Raw genomic sequence first — 19,207 nt, forward strand, 5'->3', positions numbered from 1 at the left:
CTTGTTAGCTCCGTGGTCATGCACTTAGCTTAATCCTCCACTTAACAACTTGTTAGCTCCGTGGTCATGCACTTAGCTTAATCCTCCACTTAACAACTTGTTAGCTCCGTGGTCATGCACTTAGCTTAATCCTTCACTTAACAACTTGTTGGCTTCGTGGTCATACACTTAGCTTAACCTCCACTTACCGACTTGTTAGCTCCGTGGTCATGTACTTAGCTTAATCCTTCACTTAACAACTTGTTAGCTCCGTGGTCATGCACATAGCTTAATCCTTCACTTAACAACTTGTTAGCTCCGTGGTCATGCACTTAGCTTAATCCTTCACTTAACAACTTGTTAGCTCCGTGGTCATGCACTTAGCTTAATCCTTCACTTAACAACTTGTTAGCTCCGTGGTCATGCACTTAGCTTAATCCTTCACTTAACAACTTGTTAGCTCCGTGGTCATGCACTTAGCTTAATCCTTCACTTAACAGCTTGTTGGCTTCGTGGTCATACACTTAGCTTAACCCTCCACTTACCGACTTGTTAACTCCGTGGTCATGCACTTAGCTTAACCTCCACTTACCGACTTGTTAACTCCGTGGTCATGCACTTAGCTTAACCTCCACTTACCGACTTGTTGGCTTCGTGGTCATGCACTTAGCTTAACCCTCTACTTAGCGAGGTCATGCACTTAGCTTAATTCTCTACTCACCGACTTGTTTATATACCGTTCGCTTTAGGTGGGATTCATATTGCATCATATTGGGAGTTTCATGTATTTTTTAGTCTCTTACAACACTGATTGTTAAGAACTGACTAAAACCTTTGAGCGAAATTGTTGATTTTCCACTTAAACTATAACATTAACTAGTGGGATTAATTGTTCTTGTTTCATTTCTTGTGTGGCTCACGTGTTACTAGGGACCCTGTAAAAAACAAAACCATATTCCTACAAGCGATTCGCAAATAATTTAGAAAACGGACTTAAAAAGGCCCATATAAACCCTGTCCGTATTTGTGTAGTTAAAGTGAAGCCCAAGCATGCAAACCAACAGTGATATTCTATTACCCAGAATCTTATTCATAACGAGGCAAAAAATATATTCGTTGACAAGAGCTTTTTTTCTGTCCTTTCATTAAATGATATAGTTGTAAACCAGATAAAATCAGTTAAACCGGAGTTCTGTATTAAGTTTATGTGTGTTTAACTTACCTTTTTATTATATAAACAGTCCTATAACAAGTTAATATTTTTAACACGTTGACAGCATACATTAGTTCACATTTGAAAATAAAACCTCTACCACGACTAACTAGGAACTGCAGTTCCAGCTAGAGTCAGTTCTCATTATAACGGTTTGGACACTGACAGAAAATGTTGTCCAATGAACTCTTAATAGTTCTTAATCAAGGCAAGGTAATGTGTTTAATGTTACGTCAAATAAATACAAACCCAACATGAGTTCTTTCCTATATAATGAAAAGTATAAAAAGTGGATTTATGAGCAAAATTATATCGTACTAAATCCATCTTAGGGTTTAACGTCTTTTCCGTGTATTGAAGACCCATCCACTATTGTAATATCAGTAAACATCCATATTATTAAAAAAACACAGAAAGTGTTAAAAAATCATGTACTACTGATACTTTACAAGTACCGATCTAACCTTCAAATCGCTTGTCCAGCTGTTCATGGTTTATAGTGTATAATATGAAGCTCACATCACATCAAGAAGTTATTAATATTACGTGGTGCATCGTACAGTCCAGAGCTGTATCATGTTTAACAGCCCAGTCAGGTGGATCGTAATGTTTTATCAGCTTAATCAAGCTTAGAAGCGATATGAGAAAAGCGCAACCTTAAGCTGGTTTTGACATGAGTTGTGTGTCTAACGTGAGAATTTTAAGTTTTATATTACAATTCCAAGTTTCAGTTTGGTACAGGCTTTAATAATAATTAGAATCAAAGATTCAATAAACAGTTTCTAGTTTTGTAATCATAAATAATACAATCTATGTATTATTAGCATATGTATAAAGACTCGCAGGTCTTTACACCGAGCGTTGTAACAAGTAAAAAAAAACATAAAACCACTCAATCGATGCAATATATGAGCCCACCGCAATACAAACACAAGTCGACAATTGAAGAATTATATCACGTGCATAACATTGATATAATATCATATACATGTATGTATATAATGTATGTATGTATGTAACAAGTAAAAAAAAAACATAAAACCACTCAATCGATGCAATATATGAGCCCACCGCAATACAAACACAAGTCGACAATTGAAGAATTAAGTCACGTGCATAACATTGATATAATATCATATACATGTCGGGTGTGGCCAGTGGTTAACGTGACGGACTGTGGATCTAAGGATTCGAGAGATGTTTCCACAAAACACGCTTCACACTTTCACCTTTGGGTAGTACGTTAAAAGTGACAGTCAATCCCATTACTCGGTTCAAAACATTGGATAAAGCCCTTACAGCGGCGGGTGCTGGCTGCTGGTTACTTTCCCTCTTGTCAGAAGCTCAAAATTAGGGTGTCTTTGAACTGGCTGTTTCTCCCACGAACACATACGTTTCCTTTAAGGTTAAATATTACAATTCCTTTTCCTCTCAATATGTAGTGTTTTATTTACACATCTGTGCTTTATCTATTCCACGTTTCAACCATTCACTCATTTCGACAGTTTATCGATCGCCCATCAAGAGCCAACATTAAAATATATCAGTCTTTCCTTCTTCCTAAATTACCACAAAACTTGAACGTATTTCTTAGAATAGTGCGGTTTCTTAGAATATTTCTCGTTTCTTGATAATCCACTTCATACTTAAAAAATACTGTACTACATCCGAAAACTGGAATTTCTTATTTCATCTTAGCCAAGCGAAAAAAAAAATCGTGAAAAGGCGTTAAAACAACTTTCGGGATCATATCGTTTTTGAGTAAAGAAAAGGGGGGGAAGGGTCGTCTCCTGATCTTTTTCTGATGAGAAAACATTAAGCCCCCAATCCCCCACTCTCGGTTCTTGTGGCTGAATGAATAAAGCACTGTTATTTCTACAAAGCACAGAAATGAAAAGATACTGAGTTCCAAGTTTATAGTCTTGCTTTTCAAATAAACCATATCTAAGATCTGTTCCATCTTACTCGTCCTCATGTTCAATGAAAACGATGACAGTGAAATGGAGTGTACATATATTATCCAAGGAGACAGATGTAATTACCTCACGTGCGTAACTACATGTAGGATTCGTAATCGCCTTAAAAAACAACAACAAACGAACCAACCAAGTTATATGCGGAAATGTTTAAATGTTCAAAGATGATATCTTAATTGAAACTTTATTAATTAATAACAACCAGAAGGAACAGCATGATATTAAATCTTATAAATACTGGTTTTATTAATAACAACCAGAAGGAACAGCATGATACCTTCCATCTAGTCTTACACTGCTAAATTAGGGACGGCTAATGCAGATAGCTCTTGTGTAGCTTTGCGCGAAATCCATAACAAACAAACCATTTACTAAGTACATTTGGAGCTATTGTTTTTCAATACTTAATTATGCATAAAATTCTCTGTGTGCATAATATGTTTTTTTTTTCTTCAGAAACCACAACCACGCGTCCGTTACTTCCACCCATAACCGTAACGCATACGTTGCATGTCGTGGTACATAATAACACTTCGAATACAACTGCCAGTACCAGTGTGTCAACCATTTCTTCAGCTGTTAATACCTTTACGGCCAGTGCAACATCCACCACGACTCTGGCTTCCTACGTATGGGGAAATCCAATGGTGTTGAATTCCAGTATCATTGTTCAGGAAACAACAAAGGGTGAGACGACTTTTTTTTTAACAGAGAAGTGACATTATGAGAGTCTACAGTCATTACTATAACTATCCATGAGAAATGTTTTATTAATTCTAACTACCATACTATTTTAAGTTGGGTGCTGATGAGTAATATATCGTAATAGCCGCATACACGTGACTGTAGGATAGAGTCGTAATCGCAGCTGCATGATTTGTAGGAACGCTGAGGCTCACAGCAGACATTATTAAAGGAGGGAGGGAAGGACATGACTCTGTGGGAAATGGTGACAAGCTACTTCCTCGGTTTCTTATAAAATTATCTCTCTACAGCCTTAGCATTGCGCTTAGAAAGACAGAAGAAAACAGACTACGTAATTAGAAGGGAAATTACTCCTTTTGTGTGCATGCCTTTAGATGAGCCTGTGTTACAATGCTAAATTACGTAATCGGTAAACGGAGAGAATGTCTGCGGTAAAAAGGTCCAATGTGAAAAGTCACATGTAATAAAAACCGACACAAACATCCATGCTTCTTATGTCATATGAATTAAACGTCTTCAAGAATTAGTCGGCTCGATCGTACCTTTTATGACTTATTGTTTCGTGAATTTATTTTATGTATTTTCACTAGGCAGTTTCCACGACACATTTTACTATATTTCGCAAATAAAGTGTACCTTTTTTTTTAAACAACAACAACATAAGATCACTCATGCTAGTGGTGCCATCTTTTGGAATTATTCTGTAATATATCTATTACATTTGAATGTCTCATTTATTTTATTTTCAGTAATGTATTTTGTTTGATTTTCAAAGGCCCAAACACATCGCTATCTCCACAGCTTACACCTGAAGCAAAGATTCCACAAGAACTACTTGCTTATCATTGTTCACCGGTTATTTCTCGTGGGCTGTTCTGGAATTGGACTGAAGCTGGAGAAACTACAGTTCAACCATGTCCTGGAGGAGCAGTTGGTATGTAAAACCTTGAAGTTTAATTGGAATTAATGCAAAACTAATCAAATTGATGTAGTATTTATGTACTTTCACTGTTTTAATTCGTCTGGCACTTACATTTACATAACTGAGAATCGTATTAGAATTTTTGTAATTAAGTTAGTGTGATCATGATTTTTCATTTTGTTTACCATACTCGGGGTGGACGAAGCAATTTTGGATTGGTCAGGCAACTCAGAATAGTGTGCAAAGTATCGGGTGCTAGGGCGGTCAGGGAGCATGTTATCTTGTCATTGAAAATTTCTCGTTTACTGTGGTACTGTGAATAGTAATGTTTGTTGCCAATACTTCTTCAGTTAAAATATCAAAGCAATTATTATAATTTTTTAAGGTTCAAATAAAGGTAATGCTTAAACCACATTTTGAAACTGAAGGTTTTAAAGAGATACTAAATTATGCTGAAAATATTTTTTCTAGAGGCTGCTTTAAACTTGATATAATTTTTCATACAAGTCTGCTAAGACCAATACAAATTAGATAGTTTTTCTCCTATTAATGTTTTAAGAACTTTATGTAATTTAAAAAATGGGTGTGTATTTTGTTAATGGAAAAATACCTCCAGTAGTGGAGGAGATATTGAAGTGATCAAAGTTTATTATAATTTATTATAATACAAAAAACTTTTCAAGAAGAGTACATACAAATTGAAGAAAAATAAATGTTTTGTACGTTATTCAACAATAAGCTGACTGCATTATCGAAAATGAAACAAACAATATTTCAATAATTTTATTGTGTTGAAATTTTCTTCAGGTTTAGCAAGATGGGAGTGTAGCTTAGAAACAAAGTCTTGGCAAACTAGCTCTCCTGATTTGAGTAATTGTAACTCTGTATGGATAAGCAATCTGGAAGAAAGGGTAAGAAAACGTACCAACACAGGTGTAGTTCTTTCTGAATGAATTATTGTACTTTTATCCTGACCTTTCATTTCATAATCTGAAGCTATCTGCCAGTGTTGAGTTATAACCATAAACTTAGTAGCACAGTGTTCAAAGTATTTTTATAATACATACATACATATGTATGCACACATTTTTTTTTCTACAAACAATAGCTACACCATCACCCCTTCCACAAAGACCACAACACAGTTTGTCTATGGCATTAAGCAAGGAAATGGTTAAAATATTTATGAATGCATTCCAAATATTTCTTTTCTGCCAATATATGAAATGAAAATATTAAGAACTGCATTTAATAGACTCCAAGGTCACTTTTGTAAAAATTACACTATTTTACTACACATTTAATGTAATATATAGACTTTAAATGGACTATTTAGTTCTTAAAGGCTGTTCTTATACACCCACCTTTAAAAAACAAGTAAAACTTTAAATTTACCTTGTAAATTGCTGGCTTCAACTACTGCTAACAATGACTACACGTTTAGAAAATAGAGCAACACTGTTTCACCGGTTTGAGTGACTTATCTACCATGCTTTCTTTTCTTAAGTCTGTCTGTTTAATGGGTTATATTCCAGATATTTGTCTAACTTACCAATTGATTCAAGTCTATCTGTAATACCTTGACATCCTCAATGCAACTAGAAATACCTAAGTGTTTAATATCATCAGCAAAATTTACCAATTTATTAATTATGCCCCCATATATATATATATATTGTTAAAGTAAGTAACATAAAGCAAAGGCCCAGCACTGACCCCTGAGGCATTCCACTTGTACCAAAGGTCCAATTTGACTGGACTTCATTAATGACAACCTTTTGCTTTGTCCCATAAAATAACCTTACAGTCCAATTGCTGGTCAACTAGTCACTCCCCAACCATTGTCAATGTGATGTTTTTAGCTTTATTAAAAGGTTCTTGAAAAGCTATGTACACCAATTGCACATCCTGTCCACAATCCATACAAGTAAAATCCATGAAAAAAAGACACCAGATTAGCAAGTCAAAAATTTCCTTTGGTGAATCAGTGTTGGCTTTCATTTATGATATTTTACTAAATTATTTTGTAAAGCTTCTTTTATCAGAATGTAGAATTTTTCCCGATGTAGAAACAAGACTAATTAGCCTATGAATTCAGTGGCAACATTTATCTTCTACTTTTAAAATAGAAGTAACATTAGTAACTTTCCTATCTTCGGGCATCTGCCCACTTCTATTGACCTACCTCAAATGAAAGAGAGGCTACTTCATATCTAATCTCTGACTTGCTTTAAAACCCTGCAGGAAATATTGTCAGATCCTGGTTCTTTGTCTGCTTTCAATATCCATTCTATCTAATTACCACCAAGGGATCAAAATCTACATGATCATTATTTCCCACTATATGAATACTCATGATCAGGAATATTATTAATATATTCTCTTGTTAAAACAAATGAGAACGTTTTAAACATCAGCCTTCTCATAGACTTCATCAAAAACCTTGCCATCAGAATCCTTTAAGAGCCAAATCCCTATTTTAATGTTTCTCATAAGATCTATTGGATTTCCTTTTTTTTTAAATCAAATCCATAGCTTTCCTATAGTTCTGTAAATCTACCAACCTGTCAAATTAAATTTCTTATACTTATGGCATTTATCACTGATTTTCTCCATTGTGTCATTATTAAGCCAGTTAGGTTTGATCTTCCATGTTATCCTTTTCCTTTTTATGCCTATCTTGAAACTAAAACCAGTTTATTTTTAACAATTTCCCAAATTATCCCAATTCACTAATGGTAAATATTGTCTTGTGGTCTCAAAATTGGTTTCATGAAAGTTAATAATTAGAATTTTTTCTTATCTTGATATGTAGCACAACATCACACCCAATTATGCAGTGATAACTCTTACGAAATGTTCGTCTACTTTAACTCTTGCAACCATATCTTCATTAGAAGTTACAATAACTTTAAATGGCATCTTTCTCCCCTCCTGTGGGCTCTTTGATAATTTGGTATGAGATACTGTCCTGAATCACTTCAAGAAATTTCTCACCCTCAAGAATTGATTCCATCTAATCCCAATAAATGTGTCTAAAGTTAGTCTCCAATAATTGTTGCTGACATTATTGTTTGTATTAGTAGAAACACTGACCTTATTATACAATTTATCATTGACCTCATCTGTCTGATCAAATGGCCTATAACAAGTGCCAGTTAAAAAACTTCCTACCAATGAAACTCCTGGTTGTAACCCAAACAGGCTAAAATTCATCCATTATATAAAAACTATCCCACTCAATCTTTGAAAGAGTTTATTGCTATTAAATAATTCCTATTATCAGTGTTTTCCCAATCTTAACAGATCTGAATAACTTACATTCATGATATTTTATGCCAAAATGTGAAATGAGGATGTTAAAAAAACAGTACTGCACCAACTAAAAAGTCATTGTTGTGAACGTTCCAGTATTATGTTCTACAGATTTTATTCTTTATATGCAACTATTAATAGCAATAATCAGATCACTGCAGATAAGAAGAAAAACATACAAAAATCTACTGATATATCCAGTTGTAATTTTTTACATATATTATTATAACTATTTAGTATTTTTAGTTCTAGATTTTTTTTTCACAAAATAATTTTTTTCCTTAGTTTTAGTGTTTTGTAAAGTTTTAAAATGCTTTTTATGTATTAATATTTTTTAGAATTATAATCGTATAGAAATATCATTCTGAGTAATTTATTATAAATGTTTTAGAAAAAAAAAAGGAGTTTAGCTTAAAACATTAAGGTCTTACGTTTTTATTGTCATAGATCCAGAAAGGGGATTCCGTGGTTAACCTTGCAGGGGAATTGTCTATGATGACAAAAGTGAAGAAACTTTATGGTGGAGACATGGTTCAAGCCACTGATATTATTAACAAGCTTGTGTATAAAATGGAAGATGTTGTTGAACAAGTTACTGATGCTTCACAAAGAGAGAAAGTGGTTGTAGAACTGATGCAGGTATTAGACTAGACAGCTTGTTTGTATAGGTTTAGAACTGTGTTTTTTCAAAGGCATTGTTTCTGCAAAAGCAAAAGAAAGTATTATCTTGACTAAAATGTTTTTCAGGTTTGGGAATATCATACACTTGTGATGAATCTGATACTGAAGGCAGTCTTGGAATGGTTCTCACACAGCTGTTATTACAGTAAACACGCTTGTGTATGCTTAAAAAGTCGTTACACATATCACTCAAAACTATATAATAGAACATCTAAAACTAAACAAAACCTTAAAATTAATTGTGCTATTTGAATATGTGCATATTGTTGACTTTCCAAGTATAATCACAAACGATCTCAAAACTACTGCTAATTTAACATTTCAGTTGCTGCTAAGTCATCACACACACACTTTTAATAAGTTTCAATTGTATCACATTTTTCTTTAAAATATTATTGTATATGACATTTATATTTTGATAACATCAGAATTAAATACTACAAGTATATTTACAAGAAAATGTCATGAGTATAGGATGTTAATTTTACTTTCAGGATGTTAAAAATATGAAAAAGTAGATTTAAAGTTTTATTTATAAAAGGAAATGTTTTCATCTAGTCCTGAATTTTTGACTCTTCATATATTAGAACTTGAAACTTATTTGTAATTTATTTTTCTAATTTACTAAGTCATTTCTTTTTTGAGGGGGGGGTCATTTTATTTATATAGGGTGTCTAAAATGGTTGTACCCCTCTTAAACTGTAATACATTATACACACATACCACACACATGCTTTTTACTGGTTATTTTTTATCTTTATTGATGCTGTTACAACTTTTTTTTAGGTAAATTGACATTAAATACTATGTGGTTTGTCTAGGAATGGAACAGTGTGACATTGTAACTTAATTCCTCGGTGAAACTGTATCAGGAGAAGTAGTGCTGTATGTTGTTATTGGTATTGAAATATACTTCATTATTGTATTACTATCCATTAAATCCGAAGTAATTAGTACCCCCCCCCCCCCACCCCACACACACACACAATGGATCATTGGTAAGTCTGAGGGGTTATAATGCTAAAAGTTGTGTCTTGATAATTGTGGTGGGCACATCACAGATAGCTCATTGTATAGCTTTGTGCTTAGTAATGAACAAAAATCACATAATCTTTAAACTATCATTAAACCTGAAACTGGATTCTTTAGTGTAGTTGAAAGCTTTTTGATGTGTGAGAATGTGAGATCAGTTTCACTTAACGGTGTTCATACACCCACACTGTGAACCTTAAAGAAACATTTCTCTTACTTAGTGTGAATAATTCTTTGAGTAGCTGTTCATAAGTATTTCATTACATTACTAACCCAAGTTATATTATTATAACATATCACTAACAGTTAATCTTTTGCTTAAGTCATTAGATTGCATGGTGTTGAAAGTTCAGTTTTTAAATACTGACTTTCAGAGCCAGACGTATAAAAACGTGTTAGAAATAAATGTTTTTTTATTCATAGCTCCATATTTTCATGCTGTTAGCTTGTTGAATAGTGAAATAATTCGTAATCTACTTCCATATTATAATCTAGTTGTTTTATTCTTATGTTATGGTACATACAACTGTGGTCATGACAGAACACTGTCATTGTGCTTTAATCTTCACATCATCATGATAAATATCATTAGGAATTTAGGCTTGTATATAGTTAAAAGGAAGCAAATTGTAGCATGGATTGAATTAGTAAAGGTCTTTCAAACAAAAAACAAACATTATTTCATAAGTCAGTTGGGCTATAAACACATATTTTGGTAGCATAAGTATGTAGTTTACTGTACTTGAAAATGTAAATTATGAGGTTAAAATGTTTAGTAATGGAGATTTCCAGTAGTGGACATAAGTAGGAAAATTATAAAATCACTACAAATCATGAACTACCCATGCCACTTATTCAACAGTCTGTACAGTTGCTAGCTTGATAATGGAATAGCTATGTTGATATAATACTCTGTGGTGATAGGTTACTCCCCAACCAATCAGAGAGTGCTACACTAGCTTACTGACTATATAAGCATAAAAATCAGTATCACTTCCCCAGCATTTGTGTGTTGAAGAAGGCACGACCTCTAGGAACGAAATATCTCCTGACAAGCATGTGGTAGCTACTTTTTTGGATAGTGAAGATTAATCCATGTGACAGATTCAAACAAAACTGCTACTTACAGGATGCTTTGTAGGTTTAGGAAATTGATGCTGTAAGTAACAAACTCAGCCAACAAAGAAAGATCAAACATTACTGTGATATCAAAAAATCGGAATGCTCCCTGCATGTTAAAGAGATGTCCAGTAAATATCTAGCTGTCATGATATAAATGACTGTTTAATTTAGATATTATTGACTAATTTATTTTTGTGAGTGAATATTTTATGATTGTTTAGTTTTTGTTATAATAAGAGTTAAAAGCAGATGATTGTAGGAAGTTGTTTTTATAATTCATTGATGTTGAGACTATTGAATGTTGCGTGCAATACATTGACATCAAGAATATAGAGATTTCTAGAAGGCCAGATGATTAAGTGATAAATATATAAATAGTATGAGACAAGCAAAAACAGCAGACAGACAATAGTAGAAGAGAGTAAAGTTACAGACAAGGAAAAGTTCGGTGTGAAGTTAACTACCGTAGAAGTGATAGGCCTAACAATTGATATAGGCTTAACGTTTAATATGTTAGAGTAAGACTAACAGTACAAAAGGAGATAAGAAGAAGAATTTATTCCATCAAAGCGTGGTTCTAAAGTAATTGATTTAGCCTAAGTGCACTTTGACAAATGGAACAGAGGATATTTGGAAGAAAGAAGACCAAACGATTATGGTGACTCACACCACAATTTTAAGTGAATCACACACAGAACACTAATGTGATATTAATAAAGAAGATAGTTCAGCTTGTCAACTGAAATTCTAAAGTAATTGAATAGGCCTGAGTGGACTTTTGACAAGAAGAAGAGAAGTATATGTAGAGAGTTTATTATATGCCTATAATATCTATAGTGTGAAGAATTTGTTGTACATATGTTTAACTTGTTCCGAATATATATATTATTTTGAAAACAAGTGGAATGAGTGCTGTTCGTTGATTTTTGAATTTATCGCCACAAGTCACAGACACCTACTGTAGAAGAATCTTTAGCCTAACACACCCACATATTTACTTACTATATATATATATAAACTATAAAAATTAAGTTTTTTGACAATGTCACTATTTAGAAAAGGCAAAAACTCATAATCTCCTATAAAATAAGCGAATAAAATGATTTCTTTATATGTATCCTCGAAACACATGCCACACCATTTTGAGAATAACAATTTTTACAATGAGACAACCCGATGTATCTCGAATGTTTATAAAAAATATTTAATGAATTACGTACAAAATATTTTGTACGGATTTTTCATATTATGAGAAAATACGTCTGAGTTACTATTCCTACTGGAGTACTACACTGTTTTACTAATCTCAAACAAACGATAACCCATTCGTTAATTTAAATTCGATTATCCATCGCACTAAATGTAACGCGATGTTAGAATGGTAATTTAGTAGGCAGTTCATATAGAGATGACCCTGTTATATTCATAGTGGTATATAGGGAAAATAAAAGGCCTGACTGCTGGTTCGAATATTGTCACTGAAAATGCTCGCCTTTTCAGTCGTGGGGCATTATAGTGTGTTGTTCATTATAGATTGGTACAAGAGTAGCCCAAGAGTTGGCAGTGAGCGGTGTTGACTAGCTGCCTTTCCTCTAGTCTGTGACTTCAAACTAAGCAACGTCTAGCGCAGATAGTCCTCGAGTAGTTTTGTGTGAAATTCAGGAAACAAACAAATTATAAAATGAAATATCAGTGTTTAATTTCTGCCGGGTCTCTCCTATCAGACGCGGAACGTCTTCCGTTAGTTTTTTTTTATGTAAATGTGAAAACAGTATAATTAATTTTTAAACTGCCTCAGTTGTATCGCGAATTGATATTTGGCTGAAATAGTCAACTGTCATCTTTCAAAACACAAATTTCTCCCCCCCCCCTCACCCATAATCAGGGATCTGGTACCATTTGTTGGTAAGGATCACTCTAATATTACTATAGGTTAAGTCATTGTCTTTGTATACGTTGATTGTTTTCAGAAAACTAACTTAAAACGGTAATAGATACCTAATTTTTTTCTTTTGTAAATTCTAAAACCAGTGTTTGTAAGATTCAATGTTATGCTGTTCCTTCTGGTTGTTATTAATAAAACCAGTATTTATAAGATTCAATGTCATGCTGTTCCTTCTGGTTGTTATTAATAAAACCAGTATTTATAAGATTCAATGTCATGCTGTTCCTTCTGGTTGTTATTAATAAAACTAGTATTTATAAGATTCACTATCACGCTGTTCCTTCTGGTTGTTATTAATAAAACCAGTATTTATAAGATTCAATGTCATGCTGTTCCTTCTGGTTGTTATTAATAAAACCAGTATTTATAAGATTCAACAGCTAGTCATCACCACCCACCGCCAACTCTTGGGCTACTCTTTTACCAACCAAGAGTGGGATTGACCGTCACATTATAACAGACCCCACGGCTGAAATGGCGAACATGTTTGGTGTGACGGGGATTCGAACCCGCGACCCGCAGATTGCGAGTCGAGTGCCCTAGCCACCTGGCCATGCCGGGCCCTAATTGAGCTTTAAGAAGGACATTGAATTTTATGACATAATTATCTATCAGTAACACTTGGGTTTCTGCTTGCTTCATTCAGCTTTCATATAATCGTCGACAACTTTCAGATGTTTGAATCGGTCACACTTGTTCTTAATATTTATATAAAACTATAAAAATGTAGTGTTCTCAGTGCTACTCTATTTTTTCGTATGGCCTTAAATGACTTTTTAAAACGCGGGAAAATACCCTTAAGAAGGAATATTTAACACGTGCCTATATTCGTCCTATTTTGAATAATTCTTCCCCTTTAAGACGTGTATATGGTCACGTTGTTTCAGAAGAACTTTAGGCAATGTAGAAATAGTAGATTTGAGAACTTTAATGTACTGCAACCGCCTGTTGAATGAAAAGGGGACGAAGTTTCGACTTCTATTTTTAAGACCTGAAGAGGGCCTTAGTATAGAAGTCGAAGAGTTGTTCCCTTTTCATTCAACACGCAGTTGTAGTTCACTAAAGTTCTCAAACCTACTATGTATTTGGTCATGTGTTTAAATGCCTTTATAAGTATAGCTCTCATTTGTTTCCATTGCGTATTTCTTATGAGTTTGATTATCATGAATTTGGCAATATTTCTTTCTGGACTTCCAATTTTATGATGTTTCGTAACCATTTCCTTGCTACCCAGTGGCACAGCGGTATGTCTGCGGACTTACAACGCTAGAAACCAGGTTTGTATACCCGTGGTGGGCAGTGCACACATAGCCCATTGTGCTGCTTTATCCTTAATTCCAAAACAAACAATTTCCTTACTGGTATTTAAGTATTCTGTAGATATCAAGTATGGGATTTAATCGAACGGTTTCTCCGATATTACGTATGATTTAATTGCCTATTATATCTTAACTTCAATGAACCGGGCGTGGCCGCCTAACAGTTAATCTACCGAGCTGCGAATAGAAGGGGTATGAGGTTTGGCTAAACGGACAGGTCAAAAATCCTAGGGACACAGGTCTAGCAGTTTTTATCTTACAATTACTGACCAGAAGGAGGGAAGCCAGCCAGCAGCAGTACCGGTCACTACAAAGGTTTTGTCTGTTTTTCTAAACCAGATAGGATTGAATAACCTTTATAACGAGATTACAACTGAAATATAGAACATGGTCAACAGACCCTTGTCCCCAAGTGTGTATAAGGTTTTGTTCAGGTTAAACATTCCAATTCTGACTTTCAAAAAATATGTTCCTTGCACCTCGTAACTCAGCCTGAAATACATTTTTTTTTTAAATTCGTTAGTCCATTACTAATTTTGTGAATGTTTGTTTATAAACAAATCTAATTTGAAGTTAAATTATACGGAAATAGTTTTGTAAAATTCATGATGTTGCCAAATGTTGTTTTTTTTTCTGCACAAAATTCAAAACAAACCAGAAATATGGAACTCAACTCGCCCAACAATTAAGTGGGATCTAAATGAACACATGTTAAGCAATATGGACTGAAACGTTTATGATTTTATAATGCAACAAGGTTAACGTATTTGAATTACGTTAAATGTTCACACGTTTTATTTATTTTTTTTTAGTGTCCAAGAGGCGTAGCGTCCCCAACTTGTCGAGTCTATTTGAGAGAAGCCGCCTCCAGGCTCAAGAAGAAAATCCCTACAGTATACCGTCAAATATTATGAACAGCTCATCACGTAACCACAATGCCTCACGTGAAAAACCTCCTAAACTGCCACCACGTGACTTACCCCATGTTCAAGTGCCGAAAGTAAGTTGTGGTGCAACATTACTCTATTAGATGAATAATGGAACGATACAACATTAATGTAACAGAACAAACATGCGTATGATAATACAGTAATTTTACAATTGCATCTTATAACTGTTCACACTAAGAAAATAAAAGTTTCAAGACAAGAAAAATTTCAAACTTTCTAATTCTTAATTAATTAATTTTTTATCTATGCCTTTGCAAACAAAACTTTCAAGCATATCCATAAAATCACCATAAAATTCATAGTTTGATATATAGGCAATTAAATTATTATAATTATCTCAGGTTTTATGACGTATCAGAGAAGTCATAAAATAAATAAGTTTTTGGATTTAGAGAACACAGTTGCCGTTTGTTATTTGAATATTTATTTATCTCTGTTTATAAATGGCTAATTTCTCGTTTGGTAACTGCTACCTAACACAGACCTATTCACCGTCAGTATATTTCCATGAGTACTTCCTCACTCTGGTTTCCTGTTTCCAATTCTTGTTGTTTTTTTTCTGTTCAATTTTTACCAGCCCGACTACGAAAGTGACTTTGACGAAAATAAAATCAAGACGCCATCAACTTCACAGAACGGCCGCAACAAAAAATCCAGCATCTACGGTAAGTTCCCACGTGCTATAAGATTGCGTTTTACACACACACACACACAGCACCAGTGATGTAAGTATGCCCCGCAGCCCGAGCAAAAAAGGGGGGTACGAATCAACCAGAATCGTAACTACAGTTATAGGGAAATAATTATAGGGGGCTCATCTTCTGTAGTTACGCCACTGCACAGCACCCACGATTTATATTGACAGTGTAACTAATTACATGTTTATTTTAATTTAAATCATTAAGCCTAATATTGCCCCATCCCCCAAAAAGAATTACTTCATACTAGCTGCTGATATCCTTACGGTTACTATAAAAAAAAGTTCCAGTTACCGCTTGGAAATTACGCTTGTTTTCTTTGTATTATTAGTAGGCACAAAGCTGTCTGTACCGTGCAGGGATCGAACCTCGGAGTTAAGCATTTTGAGCTTCTCCCCCCCCCCCCAGCTTACCACTGTTTTAAGGCAAGAGTTGGTGGTGGATGCTTCTAACTAGCTGCCTTCCCTCTGTCAGTTAAAAATTAGGGACGACTTTGCACATATAGCCCTTCGTGTATCTCTGCCCAAAATTTCTGAAACAACTTTGCACCCCAAAATGGTTGTAATGCAAAAAAAACAACAGCGGGTTTCTATACCCGTGATGGCACAGATTTATTGTAATTAAGCACAAAGCTACACAATGGGCTATCTGTGCTCTGCCCACCACGGACATTGTAAGTCCGCAGACATACCGCTGTGCCACTGGGGGGGGGGGGCTGATGGGCACAGCACAGATAACCTACTGTGTAGCTTTGTGCTTAACCTCACACAAAAAAAAAACTGAGACAACTTAAAGCAAGAATATATTTATAGAGAATACTTCATCGAAGTCGCGTGCTCAGTACTGAACCAAACAGTGTTGGTTTATTCTCTAATTATCGTTACTCTATTCGAGAAATATCATCAGCAATATAGGACTAATCAGAATGGAACGCGAAGTCCAGATTTTTAAAAAATGTACTTATCCATTTGAAAATGCACAAAATACAAATTGTCGGGATTAAGCTAATCTGGACATCTGGGTCTATATTACAATTAAATACAGTGGAAAAAGGTAAAATATTATATGTCGTTGCTGCTGAGCGACCAGAGGAGAACAGTTTGGAGTATAATTTGATTCATCGTTTTGGAGAAATATACCGCATAACACCACATTTCCCATTAGTGGTAATAACACATCATATGGTTTCTGTAAAGGTGTAATAAACAGTTTTTATTTGCATCATTTGTCTTTATATATATATATATAAAACTAACAATTTTGTATTTAATTTTCAGACGATCCCTACTACTGTGGTCTACGAGCCAGGGTACCAAATTACTCTAAGAAAGGGGCGGAATATATGAAAAAAACCCACAGTTCTAGTTACTTGAGTCTCCTACGATCCCTTGACAGATCCCCTTACCACACCAGCTTAGGTGAATATTTTTATTTTATTTTTTATTTGGCAACATTTAAACTAGACTGAATAAGATGCACGCGGTCCATAACTGTTAATGTTTTATTAAGCTATAACCTCAGCACGTGTTTCATACAGTTACACATCACTCAGCCACGTATAGATAATTAGCAACTGAAGATCTATTTAATGTTTTGCGGGGGTTTAAAAACATGTTGTTTGAATGATTTGTAAATGGTAAAACAGTGGCTTATTGTCACAGATGCGAGCGATAAGGCCGACATGTTTAAAACCTATATACTTGGCTCACAACAGGGTGATCATAGACTCTCAGGTTTACACCGAGTGGGCCCGGTATGGTCAGGTGGTTAGGACGTTTGACTCGCAATCTGAAGGTTGCAGATTCGAATCCCCGTTCCACCAAACATGCTCGCCCTTTCAGCCGTGGGGGCGTTATAATGTGACGGTCATTCCCAATATTCGTTGGTAAAAGAGAAGCTCAAAAGTTGGCGGTGAGTGGTGTTGACTATCTTCCTTCTCTCTAATCTATCACTGCTACATTAAGGACGACTAACACAGATAGCCCTCGAGAACCTTGCGCGAAATTCAAATAACAAAGAAATTAAACCTTCCAATCTGCTTAAATAAACCAACCAATCACACCGATTTTCTGTCCATGCAACAGTGCAACGCCACCAAAGACACTTATGGCTGGATGGTTATGTCACATCATCCTTTATAGTGCAATTTAATCTCAGTAAAAGTGTTCCTCTTGTTCTGCAAATCATAATTAATTTTAAATGACATAATATTGTATATAACAGTGCTTAGCATAGTTTGCACTCAACATTTAAGTACTAATTAACCAAGACAGCGTGTTGGTTGGCAAGGTTGTTGTTAGGCTTAAGGAAAAATAACCATGTTAAACAATAAACTCTGAATTGCTAGTAAAGTTACAGTATTTTAAAACACGTGAAATGGAGTTACACGTGACAGTTAGTTTGTGCCTTTTAAACTCTCCTGTAGAGCAAGTTAACAGAAGAAAGATGCAAAAAGAGGAACATAAATATACAAAACAAACATGACTTTTATAATGGAAGTATCTGAACATTCAACATGATGTTTTAAGCTCGTGTTTACAGGATATCATTCACTCATCTAAACTATAGCTCTTTAGCTAAATGTGTTAAACGTTGACGTATTTTACCGAAAGCGGAAATTTCGGTGATATTTTTGTGGGAAACAAATAAGCACTGAACATATCTAAAAATTGTAATATCATTCCTTCTTCTTGAGTAGAGAATGAACGCTTTGAACTGCAGCGAATTGAACCGTGTCGTAAGAACACACGATACTCCTCGATTTAATGCACTATAAATCGCACATTTTTCTTTTCTAAAGTTACTAATGATTTAAATCACTTTTTTTTCTATTTCCATAAATATAAATTCGTCATTGAGCGATAATGTTTCTTGTTTTTTTACCGTATATGTACACGTCTCGGAGCCACGTAATTATAAAATTAAATCGCTGAGGCTCAGTAATAGTTGGTTACTGCACGTGACATGAACGTGTATCTTGGACGGGTAATTTTGGGTGTATAGTTGTGCGTGCATGAAGAGATATTAAGAACGTTTACGTTCAGTTAGTTATTATAAAGTACATTTCGTATATTTTATTGAAAACACGTGATTTGTTTTTTCAACGTTGAATTATGATAGAACTTTCGGCTCAAATTACGTAAATAAATTAAATTAGAGATACAGAGACAACAGAAAGATGGTATGAGTATTATTAGTGTCAGATTTTAGAAATAATATATATAAGTTATTCTTTTTGCCAATTGTCGAAATAAATGGCTTTTACTTATATTTCTTAATAATATAAATATGTACTATGTCGTTGTTAGGCTTAGGATTCTTCTACAGTAGGTGTTTGTGACTTGTTGACG

At 34.4% G+C, this 19,207-nt stretch overlaps 1 protein-coding gene across 1 annotated transcript in view; it reads left to right on the top strand.

The window, feature by feature from the left end:
- The window catches only part of LOC106463394 (latrophilin Cirl-like), a 122,064-nt gene that overhangs the window by 69,297 nt on the left and 33,560 nt on the right, over nucleotides 1-19,207 (top strand). Inside the window, exons 5-8 of the mRNA XM_022390872.1 lie at nucleotides 3,625-3,855; nucleotides 4,649-4,807; nucleotides 5,603-5,706; nucleotides 8,558-8,749. Coding sequence (XP_022246580.1) covers nucleotides 3,625-3,855; nucleotides 4,649-4,807; nucleotides 5,603-5,706; nucleotides 8,558-8,749 — 686 coding nt within the window. The remainder of the gene's footprint in view (nucleotides 1-3,624; nucleotides 3,856-4,648; nucleotides 4,808-5,602; nucleotides 5,707-8,557; nucleotides 8,750-19,207) is intronic.

The sequence above is a fragment of the Limulus polyphemus genome, unplaced genomic scaffold (assembly GCF_000517525.1).
Source record: "Limulus polyphemus unplaced genomic scaffold, Limulus_polyphemus-2.1.2 Scaffold1395, whole genome shotgun sequence".
NCBI lineage: Eukaryota > Metazoa > Arthropoda > Merostomata > Xiphosura > Limulidae > Limulus > Limulus polyphemus.